General features: G+C 35.6%; 2 protein-coding genes across 3 annotated transcripts in view; one reads left to right on the plus strand and one right to left on the minus strand.

Annotated features, from left to right (window-relative positions):
- RNaseX25 (Ribonuclease X25) overlaps positions 1-13,737 on the plus strand; it is a 25,507-nt gene extending 11,770 nt beyond the window's left edge. The window contains exons 1-3 of one of the 2 annotated variants that reach the window (XM_017628318.1): positions 10,487-10,578; positions 10,640-10,845; positions 11,639-13,737. In XM_017628318.1, the coding sequence (XP_017483807.1) occupies positions 10,805-10,845; positions 11,639-12,566 (969 nt within the window). In that variant the 5' untranslated portion in view covers positions 10,487-10,578; positions 10,640-10,804 and the 3' untranslated portion in view covers positions 12,567-13,737. Of the gene's footprint in view, positions 1-10,486; positions 10,579-10,639; positions 10,846-11,638 lie in introns of those variants that run through there. The other variant, XM_017628317.1, reaches the window with a different exon arrangement.
- Positions 7,230-10,340, minus strand: Spn28Dc (Serpin 28Dc). Its single transcript, XM_017628316.1, has 2 exons — positions 9,742-10,340; positions 7,230-8,659 (listed from the first exon to the last, which is right to left on the minus strand). The coding sequence occupies exons 1-2, from the start codon at positions 10,317-10,319 to the stop codon at positions 7,699-7,701; spliced, it is 1,539 nt and encodes a 512-aa protein (XP_017483805.1). The 5' UTR covers positions 10,320-10,340; the 3' UTR covers positions 7,230-7,698.
- Positions 13,738-16,297: the final 2,560 nt, after the last annotated feature.

Consider the following 16,297-nt stretch of genomic DNA (forward strand, 5'->3'; position numbering starts at 1 on the left):
ACCGTTGTGTGAACAAAATTAATATACCCTTGTGCACAAGTGCGCTCGGGTATAAATATTGGGATTCGACAAGGGGGCGTGGCACCTCCCATAGGCGTGAAACTTTTAATCAGCCATGACTTCGGAATTATAAGTCACATGAACTTGGAATTTGGTATGCGGTCATATATATGGTAGGTGCTTATAGTAGAGTATCTTAATATATAAAAATCCCGTGTCACTGTGTTCGTTTACGCCAATCTCCGAAACCGCTTAACCGATTTCAATGAAATTTTGTGGGTGTGTATTGTTGGTTCCAACTTAAAAGATAGGATAGTTGTGAACCCGAGAAAAAATATATTTTTTTCATCAAAATGTTTTCTATGTTCTCGCATCATGCTTATCTAATATATAAAAATCGAGCTCTTCCTACATGGCTCGACCGATCTTTATGAAATTTTTGTGTTATATATGGTAGGTATGGGATTCGGATGTAAAGCATATTTCATACCGCTAGGTGCAGGGGGCGTGGCACCTCCCTAACTAACCGAATTTTTCATACTGCATATCTCGGAAAATGTTCATGGAAGGGGTCTCGAACTTGGTATGGAGATATATGAAAGCAATCGCATACTCATGAAGATAAATTGTGGTTATCGGATAAGGGGGCGTGGCACTTCCCATACACATCAAATTTTTCATACTGCATATCTCTGGATGTGTTCATGGAAGAGTACTGGAACTTGGTATGTGCAAGATATATTTATAAAACGCGATTGGTCATGAAGAAAAGTTGGGGCTATTGGAAAAAGGGACGTGGCACCTCTCATGGTAGATTACTCGAAAATGGTATATAGAAAATTGCTCTTAGAGAAAATTGGGGCTATTTGAAAAGGGGACGTGGAGCCTTTCAAACGCACTGAAACTATTACTTATCTTTGTATGCATGTACAGTTTTGCTAAGTTATTTAAGACGGCAAATATGCCTTCTGACAACCACCAAACCGTAATATTAGAAGACAAATGCGTCACTAAAAATCATGAACGTGAACTCTTGGTGAAAATGTTGGACCAAAATGTTTCAATACAAAAAATGTATTTTGGGCGGGACGAAGTTCGCCGGGTCTGCTAGTAATAATATAATAATTGATTGGCGCTTACACATATGTTAGTGTTTGGGCCGCGCTTCTCCTCCGATTTGTGGCGTGCGCCTTGATGTTGTCAACCCAACTGCAATCAAGCGCATCTATTCCGCTGCTATTTACACATGATCATGTGGTTGTTGTTTGTTGTTAAAAAAGTTAAACATTCTCAAAATAGAATCTTAACGAAAAGGAAAATTATAATAGATTGGCGCTCACACAATATGTTAGCGCTTGGACGAGCCTACGGTTTTACGCCAACCCAGAACGGCGATTGTATTTTTATGAGAAGCTGTTCTTTCCTGGCAGAAAACACTCGGTGGTTTGCAACTGACTGCCGATGGACGACCGCTCTTAGAAAAAACTTGTTCTTCTTCTTTTGTGTTTTATGTTAGTCGGAACGTGGGCTCGATCCCAGGCCCTTCTGTATAGTAGTTCGCACTTCTAACCAGGGACCGAGAACAAAAGGTATGATCGAAACTAAATGTCGTTCCCCAAGTTTTGTTTCCAAGAACGCTTCAAAACCAAATCCGAAATGAGAGCAAAACTGTCGATAACTTTTTCCATTGGAAGTTATATAAGAACAAAACCCGATGGAACATTCCCAAAATGCGAGCAAAACATTTCTAAGAGAACAAGAATGCGAACAAAAGTCTAAGGGACTTTCTCTCGAAGAACAATTTGGGAACTAGTCTCAGGAACTTTCTGAAATAGAACGAAATGGGAAAAATCCTCACTGAACTATTCGCGAAGAAAGGAATCGAAAACAAAATTTTTCTTATAGCGTTCCATAAGTTTGAAATGTTTGAATATTTTAGTTAATCAAAAAAGAACTGAAACATACATAATTATGCAAATAAAGTCAACGAAAGACTTTAGACACAAAATTTTATTGTACAGAAAATGAAATTTCTTTCCATAAATGGAGAGTTCACCCTAATGATAAATTATCTGGAAGTTGAAATGATCCAGCATTCCTCTGACTTAGAGTTAAAAGCTCAGTTAGTCTAGACTTAACTTAAATAAACTTACCGTAAGAAATCATCAACACGTCAACTTAAGTCAAGAGCGGAAATATTTTGTTTTTGTATTTTCTCTTTCAGCTGTCCTAAAATGCCGCATCAAAAAAAAAAACATGCACACAAAAAGGTTTGCTTTCATTTATTTTTAAGAAATACAAAAACGAGAGTCTGGCATGCCTGATTCTCTCACCGCTCTCAATTTCCGTAAGGCCGTAAATTACGAACCTAAAATCTACAGGTTCTTAAGTTTCTTACGGTAAGTTAAGTTTTAACTCACCGCCAATACAGTTTCTCATATAACAGGTTGGNTTTGCTTTCATTTATTTTTAAGAAATACAAAAACGAGAGTCTGGCATGCCTGATTCTCTCACCGCTCTCAATTTCCGTAAGGCCGTAAATTACGAACCTAAAATCTACAGGTTCTTAAGTTTCTTACGGTAAGTTAAGTTTTAACTCACCGCCAATACAGTTTCTCATATAACAGGTTGGCTAAAATATTAAGTCAAGTTAAGTTGCGGAAATTAATTCTAGACTAACTGAGCTTTAACAATAGTGGTTCTCACTGAACCGATTTTTCATCCATCACGTAAAGTTCTCGAAACTTTTGTTAGCATTTTTTTTTTTAAGTAGAACGTTCCCCAGACTTTTTTTCATATTTGATCCTCCTTAAAAACGTTCCCGAAAGTTTCGTTCTCATCCTGTTCTTCTTGAGAAAGTTCCCGAGAGTTTTGTTGGCATTTTGTGGGAACGCTCCTGACATCACGTTTTGTTCTCGTTCAGAACTAAACCAAAATGGGAACGCGTTCTCGGTCCTTGCTTCTAACCACTGCACCATAGCGGCAGCGAATTAAGAGAATTAGGTAGTTCAAATATGTGTTGCACTTGGCTGATGTCACGTTACGGAATAATCTGGACAGACACACCGATCAGATTGTTGGAGGGACTAGGAGTTTCCGGCGGCTGTGCGTTATTGGGGTGCGGTTATGTCCGTCTGTTTGTCTATTGTTGTGTTGTGTTGGGGTGTGGTTATGTTAGTATTGTTTTGCTCGGGCGAACTCCAGTGTGCCGTGGTCTACTGCGGGCGAATTTTTAAACCCGAGCAAGTGCGGAGGTGGCTCCACCCATTGCAGGTATTACACCTGACGGAGGTGGAGTTAGGGTGCAATCGTGTCTGGCATACGCAACAGGTGTATGTTTCTGGCCCCGGGTTTGACTCAATGCCAGCCCTGAGTAGAAGAATACGGAACAGGCGTAGCCCCATATGGGAACAACGTTTGAGGGATTTCGCCGACCTAAACGGGGTTAGATCGCCGAAACAACAGCCCCCTGGTCGGGTAAAACCCGAGTCAGTCCGGTACGTAGAATCGGATGTCGTGGGAATGCAAAATATTCTGTGCATACGTTTAGTAAATATGTATTCATACATAGCCCATGGATGATTTGTTTTGGTTACATTCCTTTTATATTACTGGACCTTTAAATTAACTTTAGTTTCAGGATTTTTTACTCTTCACTTATTTCTTGCTAAGTATGTCAAAGTTTTGATAATTATTTACATTGAATTTAAATTTTCAAGCAGGTGACACACAACGTTCCTATATCGATGGCTGAGTGGAAAATCGACCTATCTCGGCAGCCAGTTCTAAAACGCCGTATTTCAGAAAGCTTTTCAAGAACGCCCTACTTCAAGAACGCCTTATTTCAGGATTTTATTGAGAAACATCCTATCGCAGAATTTGGTTGAAGAATGCCCTGTCTCAGAATTCGGTTCAAAAACTCCCTATCTCAAACGTAAATATCGCACACCGTCTTCAAAAGAGTCACAACTCAAAATAATTCGTTAGATAGAAAATGCGAAAAACTATTTCGTAGCACATGCTAATCATGTGGGCAAGGGTGACTTTACCTTAGGTTTTTTTTAACAAATTATAACACAAATTTGCTTAGCCATGGGTAATTGCGCAATTTTTTTGACGCTAGCTCAATAACGCCAGCTTCACCTGTGGTGTCAGCGCACTAATCCAGCGCAATAGCGCAGTGTACCGGATTGAACCATCTGAGTGTCACCACGGTACCCATCGTCATACAGTGCAGTACACCACGCAGTGGTGTCATGTCTATTATTTCTAAAATTTTTCGGCCACGATATTCCATCATTCTTGAGTAAAAACTTTAAATTTGCGTTCTCAACACTCAAAAGCAAAAACAAAGTACATGTAAATTTTCAAAGAGTTAAGGCGAATTGTGTGTATGCCTCATGTGTTGCTTGGTGTTAATGGCGCTGGCGCTTTCCATATACTGGTGTTGGCGCGGCAACTCCGACTACGGTGTTAACGCAATTGCGCCCCGCAGCGCAGTGTTACCTATGCCTTAATTTGCTCCAGCTTTTGCTGAAAGGTAAATAAAAGCTCTGTGTACATTTGTAGCGCATAATTTCACAAATGCCAAATTTTGAGTTGTGACTCTTTTGAAGACGGTGTGCGATATATTGAAAATGTGCTGAGATAGAGCGTTTTTGAAGCGAATTCTGAGATAGGGCGTTTTTCAATTAAATTAAATTTAAATTTAAATTTAAATTTAAATTAAATGGGGCGTAACCGCCTGTCAAAAATCAAAATTCCATTTGCTCGGCGCTAGCTCCGCATTATTGTGGAATGCTCCATGCAAATTTTACGGGCTTGAGGATTTTTGACGGTTGTTTGGCACGCCAATTGAGGGGCGGCAGTTATTCGAAAGTATATACTTCCACGTTGGCCTCATTTCATTTATGTGTGCTTGCTGGTTTGTTGTTTTTTTTCGTGTTTTAATTTTTTCATTAATTCGCGTGTAGTTAGAAATTTCTTCAAAGTTTTCGCTTGCTCGGGCAATAATCGTAACGTCCGTTCACGGATCGAAAACTGTACGAAAGAAAATTACGTGATACGTCATCGCATAACCTAACGTTCACGTATGACATAATCCGAAAAATGTGTTTTTACGTGCTGAGTAATACGATATCGTAAGTGACGATTTGAGCTCAAATTTTGTTGTGCATTTTGGTTTTATTGGAATTTTTCTTCTCGTGAAATATCTTCCCGCCCGGCCTCTGCGTTCTTATCCCTCACAGAAAATTTCCAGTAGATATTTCAAATGGATCGCAAATGTAAGTAACGAACTTCTTTAAACGCTGTTTTCTGATCAAGTTATTTCGAATATTATTTATATAGGCAGGAATTAATAACATGTGGTTTACTTACTTGAAATTAAACTATATTTAATCCATTTTGAACATGAAAAATTGGGTAAATATGACTTCTAGTTTATTGCATTACAAAATGTTGGAAAGGGTACATTTGGCTTAGAAACTACTAATGAAAATTATACATTTTATATGTTGGTATCTATGTCAGTCACTTAGAAAAATCATTAAAATTGGAACAGGCGCTGTCTACACATACACAGTATTAACAACAATCGGTATCAAGAGAGTGATGTGAGAGTGATTGTCTTATATTTCCCTTCAAAAATGAGCTGGATTTCACTTTCTCTCTTGCCATGTACTATGGTTTTAATTTTTTTTTTCGAACTCATCTCGAGTGTATTTCCAATTTACCCTGAACGTTGGAAAACTAAGGTTCGATATTCATATTGGATATCGAAGGTCTTTTTCCAACGCTCGCCACAATGTTTATTAGGTAACATCTACATTTATATACACACATACATACATATCTTGCATTTAGCAAAAAGACATAACAACATCGTAACTGAAATGGAAAAAGTCGTGAATAATATTTTTTTATTTTTTTCCTAATATGATGTGGGAGTTTTAATTCGATGAAATCCATCATATCAATCAAAAACTGAACTTTGAATTTTTTTTACTTACGACCCCATAAACATTGGGCTTGGTTAACAATTCGAAAACGATTGGAAAACCAACATTTTTTTCAAGTGACACCTTCGATAAAGAATGTAGAATAGGTTAGTATTCGATTCGAGAGCTAGGCCATTTAAGCTAGGGTACATTTGGCTTAGAAACTACTAATGAAAATTATACATTTTATATGTTGGTATCTATGTCAGTCACTTAGAAAAATCATTAAAATTGGAACAGGCGCTGTCTACACATACACAGTATTAACAACAATCGGTATCAAAAAAAATCTAAACCATAAATACCCAATAACCATTGGGCTTGGTTAACAATTCGAAAAATATTGGAAAACCAATCTTTTTTTTGAGTCTCACCTTCGAACGAATGTGCAATGGGTTAGTATTCGAATTGAGAACTAGGCCATTCTCCAGCAAAATTGAACCTTGGTTATCCAATGAATTTTTCCTTCGTTATGAATTCGAAATCCAGCCCATTATAGAATTGAAATTTTAATGAGAGAAAATGATTGTAAAATATTTCCATTCGAAAATGAGCTGGATTTCACTTCCTCTCTTGTTACTATGGTTTTAATTTTTTTTCGAACCCATCTCGAATGTATTTCCAATACACTATGAACGATGGAAAACTAAGGTTGGTTATGAGTTCGTTCTCAGTTCGATAGTCATATTGGATATCGAAGGTAATTTTCGAACGTTCGGCAAAATGTTTATATTTGTATTTCAGCGACAATGTTTGTTACGTCTTTTTGCATTTCAGGTGACGATATGTATATACATAAAAATAAATCTATTAAATTTTTATTATTGTGGTTTCTGTTACAGATTGAATTATATTTTATATTAAAAGTATTAAAAATAAATAGACATAATTTATAAACAATATCATTTTGAATTTCGTTGCTAATTAGTTGATCGCATCTGTATATGCATTGATGTATGTATTTAATAGTTTGGCAGGCTTACTTGCATAACATGTATGTATGTATGTATGTATGTATGTATGTATGTATGTATGTATGAATTCGAATTGAGACGAATAAAGTTATTTTTAACTTAAAATAAATCATTTTTGTTCGCTTGAAAATCTCGTGCACTTATGCACATACATACATACTACATATGTACATGCATATGTATGATTAGTGTCTAATAAGTATTTTTTTTAGTTTTTTGGTTTAATTTATCTTCAAGACGAGCAGAATCTTAAAAACTTCAAAACATCTTTTAAATATTTTTAAAAATTACGCAAACTTAGAAATCATCATTATATTTCAAGTACATTTTGGGTTTATGTATTCCCGGTTTTGGCTCCTCATGTAAAATAATATAGAGTGGAAATACATATCACCTTTTGATTACAGACTCCTTAAATTCACATGTACTATGTGCATGTAAATATCGCTACTTTAATATAGAAATCCGGGTTTGTATAAGGTTCAAAATCATTTCAAAAATCAAAGAGAATGTAAAAACAACTATCACATAATGAAAATATAGTCTGTATTAAAAAGTGCTTTGAAAAACGCAAGGCAGGGCCTCATATATTAATCTATCTCAGGGATATTTATCTCATGAAATACTCCTCGTATGTTACAGTAATTTGTATCAAGAGGAATATGAAGACTTGTTATGATAAGTAACAATAAAAAATTAGTTTACTTAGCAATAATTCAATTATATCAGAAAGAGGGCGAGGGAACATTAATTATACCATAAAATAGTGGTAATTTCGTAGGATCATGGCGAACTAATATTAAAAAGGGGGTGTCTGCGCGGAATAACACGCTACCACCAGATCGTTTCAAATACGTGACAGTTGCCGCTGCACCTTCAGTTCCATCCTCATCGACGACAAAATCAACTTTGTGTACTATATCACCCACAAAGAGGTCAGATAGTAAATTAGTACTTGCATTTCGGTTGCTAATCCATTCTTCCAGCAGTTGTTCCGTCGAAGTAGGCGGCGCATGCGCAATATTTACTGGTTTATCAGTTGGGAATGTGATACTATGTCTTACATGTGGCCAAGTTCTTTCAGCCAAATCACTTCTTGGCTCTTCACTAATTCGTTCCTTAGCAAATATATTTTTAACTCCGAGTGCGCGGAATATATTTTTCATATCAATATTTTGCGTTAAATGCATTTTCGGGAGTGCAAATATGACATTCTGGTAAACCATTTTAGATATCATTCCTTCAATTTTGTCCGCATTTAAGGCTTTTAACAAATTACTTAGCTTATCACGGCTAGAATTTTTTGGTTGTATTATATACATTGTAGTGAAGTTGTTTATATATGGCATACCGAGTATACCGCAGTCATGTTCTACCGAAAAATAGTATGGGTGAGCGCCTGCTGTTGCCATCATTTGCACTTTTATTGGAGTTCTTTGCAAGCCGTCTGGATAGAAATTATCGATGACAGTAGCGCCTCTAATAAAAGGGTTTACCCAAAAGCCTTTAAAATACAACGCACTTGCAATAATTGCGTTGGTATCTGCAGAGATGTTTTCTGTTACGATTCCAATAATTTTGCCAAATGTTTTTTTGAAAATCCAATCATTAATGAAGTCACGCGCTAGTGGTTTGTTGAAATCCAATGGGATTACGTCACACTTGTAAATGGAGTAAATAACGTCCCTGAAAAATAATAAACACAAATAAACATTCACGCATACATACATATTAGGGCGGCCAGTAAAATAGCAACATCTAAATTTTGTGTGGGGCACCCCTTTATTTTGGCCTACGTACGTACAGATATCCCATTATACAAAAATTNAAAATAATAAACACAAATAAACATTCACGCATACATACATATTAGGGCGGTCAGTAAAATAGCAACATCTAAATTTTGTGTGGGGCACCCCTTTATTTTGGCCTACGTACGTACGTACATACGTACAGATATCCCATCATACAAAAATTNACACAAATAAACATTCACGCATACATACATATTAGGGCGGCCAGTAAAATAGCAACATCTAAATTTTGTGTGGGGCACCCCTTTATTTTGGCCTACGTACGTACAGATATCCCATTATACAAAAATTTAAAACCGCTGAGAGGCAGCCTGAACATTTTTGAAGTTTGCTAACATAACAAAAATGTTTTCATATTTTCAATCTCACAAATACATTCTCATTTTCAGTCTGAAATAACAAAAAATTTGAATAACTTCATCTAGTTGTTTTTTGTTTTACTTTTATTTGGCATTTGAGTTGCTCTCAAAATTTCAATTTTATAAAGTAGATAAACTTCAAAAAATAAATGGTGGCCGACGAATTGAGCGAGCGGTTTTACCTTTAAATATTTGTATCATGAAGATATCCAAGGAAACTTCAAAATTTAAAAAACGTTTAGGGGTCGCTACTATGTTTTGAAAAAATTTATTTTTGTTTTAAATCACAAAATTTTGACTAAAAGTAACTCGAAATCTGATAACTTTCACATATCATTGAAACTTATTCATAAATTCGCTGAGTTATATACGGTGAAAATTAAAATTTTCCCTCATTTTTGCTGTTTTTTATTTAATTTTTTTTTAACCAGGCACCGACCTCATTTTTTTTTTAATTTTGAAATTTTCGTGGATACCTTTATCTGATGTTGATACTTTTAGGACCACCGTAATACTTATGTACAAAGAAGAAGAGCAATACTTATGTACTTTAATACATTAACAACATATGTAACATACATATGTACATACATACCTATAGAGCGGATTCAGTTCGTAACCATTTTTCACAAACAGCCCATTTACAAGTTTTATCACGCTATTTACCGCACTCCCACGCTCCTCACTGATATTCGGCTTATTTCGAATATTGAATGCTACGTTCGTGTTCCGCCAGTTATCGTGGTTGCGCGTCAGTAGGGCGTCTGAATTTTCTTGCATTTCCTCCATCATAGCTCCAAATTCGGCATGGAATGCGTTAGAGGCATCTCTCAGTGGTGGCACATCCAAGCCAAAAATATGTCTTAAGTCTTCATATTTCCTGCCTTTTGATCCCAACAATAGCATTGCCATGGACGACATTATGCTCACGGGTGAGAAAATTGAAGTTTTACCAAATTGCACATCGTCGTTCAGTAGCAAGCCAACATCATGTGCGAAACTTAAAATGCTTGAAGATACCAGTTCCGCTGTTGCCCTTCTCACACCGTTTTTTGCTTCAAAGACCGAATTACCAGCATCCGAATTGCTTCTAGGCACTCCATCTGCATTAACTTTAGCAAAAATGCACCATGGTATGCAAATTGCAAGGACAAAACAGCGTGAACTTATCATCGATAGCAGTATACAACACAAAACACACAGCACTTAGTTGTTAAGAGTACATTACGATCAAAGCTTATAGTCACAATGGGAAATTCCGGCTTATTCAGACACGGTTGAGCTGTCAAACAGGTCTTTCCCATTATCAACCAACACAGCCATCTAAAGCCAAATGTCATTTCACATATTTCAAGCTGAGCTTTGTTTGGTCACTACAAATAAGTGAGCTTGAAATGTAATAGATGCCTAATTTCAGTGATATTAAATTTAGGTATTGTAAGTGAATTTGAATTAATAATCATATTTTTATCAAATTATATATATTTTTTTAGCTTGTGTCCAACAAATACGATGTAACTTAAGCAGCAACCAAAATATTTGCCCTTGTGGTTGGGTTGAAAAATTAGAAAAGAGCAATAACAGCATACATTGGGCATATATAAATCAGTGCTTTGTACGATACTGACGCAGTTCAAATATCACTGAGCTCGAGAACTATGATGAGGAAATATGGGGATCTACGAAATAGAAGCTGCATGTAACTTCAATTATTTCATATTATTGTTTTTTTCTAATTTTATTTACATGAATCCTGATTTCGAAATCAAAAGGACTGTTGACTAAAATTTATTACGCCATAATGGAAATGAAAATATATTTTTATGGCCTTATTCATAAAAAATAAAGTAGCTTTAAGAAACGTTTATAAATTGAAAAATGTATGAAAACGTCATTTTATAAAGCTCTTTAAACCTACTTTATTTTTTATGAATAAGGCCATTATTCTTTTGCTTTCGCTTTCACTTATGTTTTTATTTTGAAAGATTCAGTAAGATACTAAACTAACGACATGAAACATGTATGTATATTAATTCTGCATCTGACTGCAGCTTCTATGTAAAATTTGCCTTGAATAGCAAAGTAGAATAGTTTTCGGTATGCATACATATGTACGTACACACATATGTATATATATATATATATATTTATATGACACATATGTACGTATACGCAAAGGAAATTTCAAGGCCTTTAATTTCGTAAAAAACGNTAGTTTTCGGTATGCATACATATGTACGTACACACATATGTATATATATAGATATATATATTTATATGACACATATGTACGTATACGCAAAGGAAATTTCAAGGCCTTTAATTTCGTAAAAAACAAAAAATTTAAATCGGCTAACTATATCTACAGATAGTTTAGTGTTAGTCAAATGATACAGTTCAGAGCATTATTTTTATATTCGTAAGCTTGTATTATCATGAAAAAAAAAATTTACTAAGCTGAAAAGTAATCAAAATTTTCTATTTATTCTCAGCTCTACAATTGGCAAAAGCTCGGAAGAGTCGTTCGGTGATAACGGCGACATATCAAGTACTGATCTATACAATGATGGCGATCTTATCAGCAACGAACTGTCACCTTTCTTTAATGAAATTTCTTCTGATGAAGGTTCAAACACTGAAAATGACGGCGGAAACCTTGACTGGGATGTATTGATATTTACTCAGCAATGGCCGGTCACCACATGTTACCACTGGAGAGAAGAGGATAGCACGCACGCATGTAGTTTACCTGACAAGAAAGAATTTTGGACTATTCATGGCGTATGGCCAACGAAATTAGGCCATATGGGTCCTAGTTTTTGTAACAAGACTGCTGATTTTGACTTGAATCAGCTCGAACAGATACTAACAAATTTAAAAACTTATTGGCCAACAATTGACGGTCAGCAAAAATTGGGGTATTTTTGGAAGCACGAATGGTTGAAACATGGCACCTGCGCTGTAACCCTGGAAGAGCTAGACAATGAGTTGAAATATTTCAAGCAAGGATTGGCTTGGCGGGAGCAGTTCTTAATGTCGAATATCTTAGGAAATGCAGGAATACACCCAGATTCGAATAATACAGTAGTTGCGCTGCAGACGGCTTTGCTTAAAACACTAGGGAAAAACCCCTCTATACATTGCATATACGACAACAAGCGGGATATGAGCTACCTCGAAGAGATTCGCATTTGCTTTAACAAACAACTCGAGCTCACTGATTGCGATGGTGTCTTACCGGGTGACGCCGTATCAATCAATTATCCAGGCGGAACAGTTATCACAAATTGCCACATATCAAAGCCCATACATTATCCTAGCAATATGCCGCCATTATTAAGAATGCGAAAAGCTGATTGGAAATTTCCTGTAGTAAACACCTACAAGTTGTTACAATTCATTATGTGGTTTACGCTGTAAAAAGGCAAAAATTTCGAAGAGGTTTAAGTGGAACAACGTCAAGATCATTCAAGAATGGAGGAATTTTCATATAAAGCATATGTATATGTATTTAAAATTATTGTAATTGGGAAATGAAAATTATCAGCTACCGTTTATATACGATTTGATTTAAGTGAGTGCATTACGTACATAGGTAGATGAAAGAAATTCATATATTTTTAATAATGCAAATGTATAGACCTTTTTTGAATGAGAGCAATTTTTTATACATAAAACATAAGGAACATAAAACGTAATTACGGGATTTAGATAATTGAGAGATACATTCTACATGACGGTTAGCACATATCTGTCGTCATAAGCAATAACCGCCTAGGTCGACTTAAAAAGAATTGAGTTATATATGCTATCGTTTTCTGCATGTGCATGTGATACTCCCACGTCTCGTTACCTAGGCTATTTATAAAGTTTAAGATGAAAATATTTTGGTTTCCGAATAAGGTTAACATTACAATTCAAATCTTTAAAGCGTTTATTCTCGAATTCGGGGTTTTCAACTTAGCCGATTGTTGCTTATGACCACAGATATTAACTTCGCGTACATTAGTACATAATATCTAAATAATATATTTAAAATGATGTAGGCTTTCAAGCCGTCGTAAAATTAATTTATTAATTTACTTTGCAATTTTATGGGTCGATTATGAATAGCAACGCAACCTTAGTTGAGTTGCCGAAGACCAACGCCACTGAAATGAAAATGTGTATTATGAACAGCAAATATAGTTAAGTGCTACAAAGTTGAATATAATCGAGTTTTGAGGGAGCAGCAACTAAGATTTGAATGTAAATAAGCCGAGGAAACAGTTTATAAAAATAAATAAATTTTCAAAATCAAAATTTCCGCGGCAACTACAAAAATATAGTTGCCAATAAGGCAACTCGTTTGCCAGCTTTCCGTTGCCAGTTGCCATTAGTAATACAATTTCAGCCTCTGGCAACGCAATGAAGTTCGGTTGCCAATCCATAATCGACCATTAATTAGATCTTTTAGTTTAATATACATATTTGACAATAGTATATAGGGAGATTAGGTTCAATAAAATAGCATATGAAGAAAACAACACAAAAAACGTATTAACTGAAATGGTGAAAAATGAATCCACAATAAAAGAAACTTCCAAAAAGTCTTTCTGTTAATGTTGTAAGTGCACTTTTTAGGCATATAACCTTAAGTCCAAATGGTCTATTACAAATGTTTGCACAAAACGCTGGAACAAACTAAGCAAGCCTGTGGTTCTGTGTAAAAATATGTTTATCAGCTTTAACGTTACAAGGCTGGTATGCAGCTCTCAAGAAAAATTTGCCATTATTTCGTGTGTGTGTCCAAGGAATTTTGATATTTTTTATACTTCACAGCCTGTTGCCTCACTCTTTCCTCAAGAAATACTGGAACGGGCATATATTAGGTGCAATCCCGTATTCCTCGGACGAAAACTAGTAAAACTGTCAAAAAATAAAAATTCGCTCAGAGCGAGAGAGAAACATTGAAAAGTACGCGATCGCTTTCTAGTTAAAAATGGTAACTTCAACATAACCTCCAAATTTTGGTTGTAAATTGTTGCTTATTTTGTATGTAAACACACTCAGCTCACATATGTAAATAACCAAAAATACTTTCAAATGCATTAGAATCCACTTAAACAAGTAATTAAAAACTTTTCAACATGAATTAGCAGAGTGCACTTTTCTTTTGTTTACAATTTGGTTGCCAAACACACTACAGCTGATCGTTTGACACATTTACCAGCAAAAAATTCTCGGACTAAAACTGGTAACTTCTGACAGAGAGAGAACCGTATTTACTCTCTTTTTTGTCCTCTCAATAGTCAGAGAACCGAGTACGGGATCGATTTCCAGTAAAATCTGACTGATTCTGACTATTTCTGACTAGTCCGGACTCGTAAGGGATCGCAACTATTCCTGTTGCAAACCTGGGTTGTCTTGTGCTCTTTTTTCACAAAAAACTTTAGAAAAACGTAGTAAAAAGCGTAGCAAATTTCTTAAGAACTGCGTACTNCAAATGTTTGCACAAAACGCTGGAACAAACTAAGCAAGCCTGTGGTTCTGTGTAAAAATATGTTTATCAGCTTTAACGTTACAAGGCTGGTATGCAGCTCTCAAGAAAAATTTGCCATTATTTCGTGTGTGTGTCCAAGGAATTTTGATATTTTTTATACTTCACAGCCTGTTGCCTCACTCTTTCCTCAAGAAATACTGGAACGGGCATATATTAGGTGCAATCCCGTATTCCTCGGACGAAAACTAGTAAAACTGTCAAAAAATAAAAATTCGCTCAGAGCGAGAGAGAAACATTGAAAAGTACGCGATCGCTTTCTAGTTAAAAATGGTAACTTCTGTCAACTTCAACATAACCTCCAAATTTTGGTTGTAAATTTTTGCTTATTTTGTACAACGATATGACATTGAAAGCGTAACGAAATATAGGAAATAAAAGAAAAACAAGTTGAAGTTTAAAGGTTTGGTTCTCATGAGAGCAACGTCATTTTGGCTTCTACCTGTATTTATGTGCCTTGTCAGTACGCAGTTCTTAAGAAATTTGCTACGCTTTTTACTACGTTTTTCTAAAGTTTTTTGTGAAAAAAGAGCACAAGACAACCCAGGTTTGCAACAGGAATAGTTGCGATCCCTTACGAGTCCGGACTAGTCAGAAATAGTCAGAATCAGTCAGATTTTACTGGAAATCGATCCCGTACTCGGTTCTCTGACTATTGAGAGGACAAAAAAGAGAGTAAATACGGTTCTCTCTCTGTCAGAAGTTACCAGTTTTAGTCCGAGAATTTTTTGCTGGTAAATGTGTCAAACGATCAGCTGTAGTGTGTTTGGCAACCAAATTGTAAACAAAAGAAAAGTGCACTCTGCTAATTCATGTTGAAAAGTTTTTAATTACTTGTTTAAGTGGATTCTAATGCATTTGAAAGTATTTTTGGTTATTTACATATGTGAGCTGAGTGTGTTTACATACAAAATAAGCAACAATTTACAACCAAAATTTGGAGGTTATGTTGAAGTTACCATTTTTAACTAGAAAGCGATCGCGTACTTTTCAATGTTTCTCTCTCGCTCTGAGCGAATTTTTATTTTTTGACAGTTTTACTAGTTTTCGTCCGAGGAGTACGGGATTGCACCTAATATATGCCCGTTCCAGTATTTCTTGAGGAAAGAGTGAGGCAACAGGCTGTGAAGTATAAAAAATATCAAAATTCCTTGGACACACACACGAAATAATGGCAAATTTTTCTTGAGAGCTGCATACCAGCCTTGTAACGTTAAAGCTGATAAACATATTTTTACACAGAACCACAGGCTTGCTTAGTTTGTTCCAGCGTTTTGTGCAAACATTTGTAATAGACCATTTGGACTTAAGGTTATATGCCTAAAAAGTGCACTTACAACATTAACAGAAAGACTTTTTGGAAGTTTCTTTTATTGTGGATTCATTTTTCACCATTTCAGTTAATACGTTTTTTGTGTTGTTTTCTTCATATGCTATTTTATTGAACCTAATCTCCCTATATACTATTGTCAAATATGTATATTAAACTAAAAGATCTAATTAATGGTCGATTACACTGGTCTACAAATTTCAACTTTTTTTCTGCGAATAAGACGGGACCTGGTGTTTCTGAACGGATTTTTCGTGCTGAACACGAATCCGGGGTCAAAAA

The sequence above is a fragment of the Rhagoletis zephyria genome, unplaced genomic scaffold (genome assembly GCF_001687245.7).
Source record: "Rhagoletis zephyria isolate East Lansing unplaced genomic scaffold, Rhagoletis_zephyria_1.1 Rzeph_scaffold_05893, whole genome shotgun sequence".
Classification (NCBI taxonomy): domain Eukaryota; kingdom Metazoa; phylum Arthropoda; class Insecta; order Diptera; family Tephritidae; genus Rhagoletis; species Rhagoletis zephyria.

Bases quoted from the DNA above. Each gene is read 5' to 3' on its own strand.
- Spn28Dc (XM_017628316.1), bottom strand. From the start codon at position 10,319: ATGATAAGTTCACGCTGTTTTGTCCTTGCAATTTGCATACCATGGTGC. The intron at 8,660-9,741 runs GTATGTATGTAC...ATTATTTTTCAG, and splicing joins GAACTGAATCCGCTCTATAG to GGACGTTATTTACTCCATTT.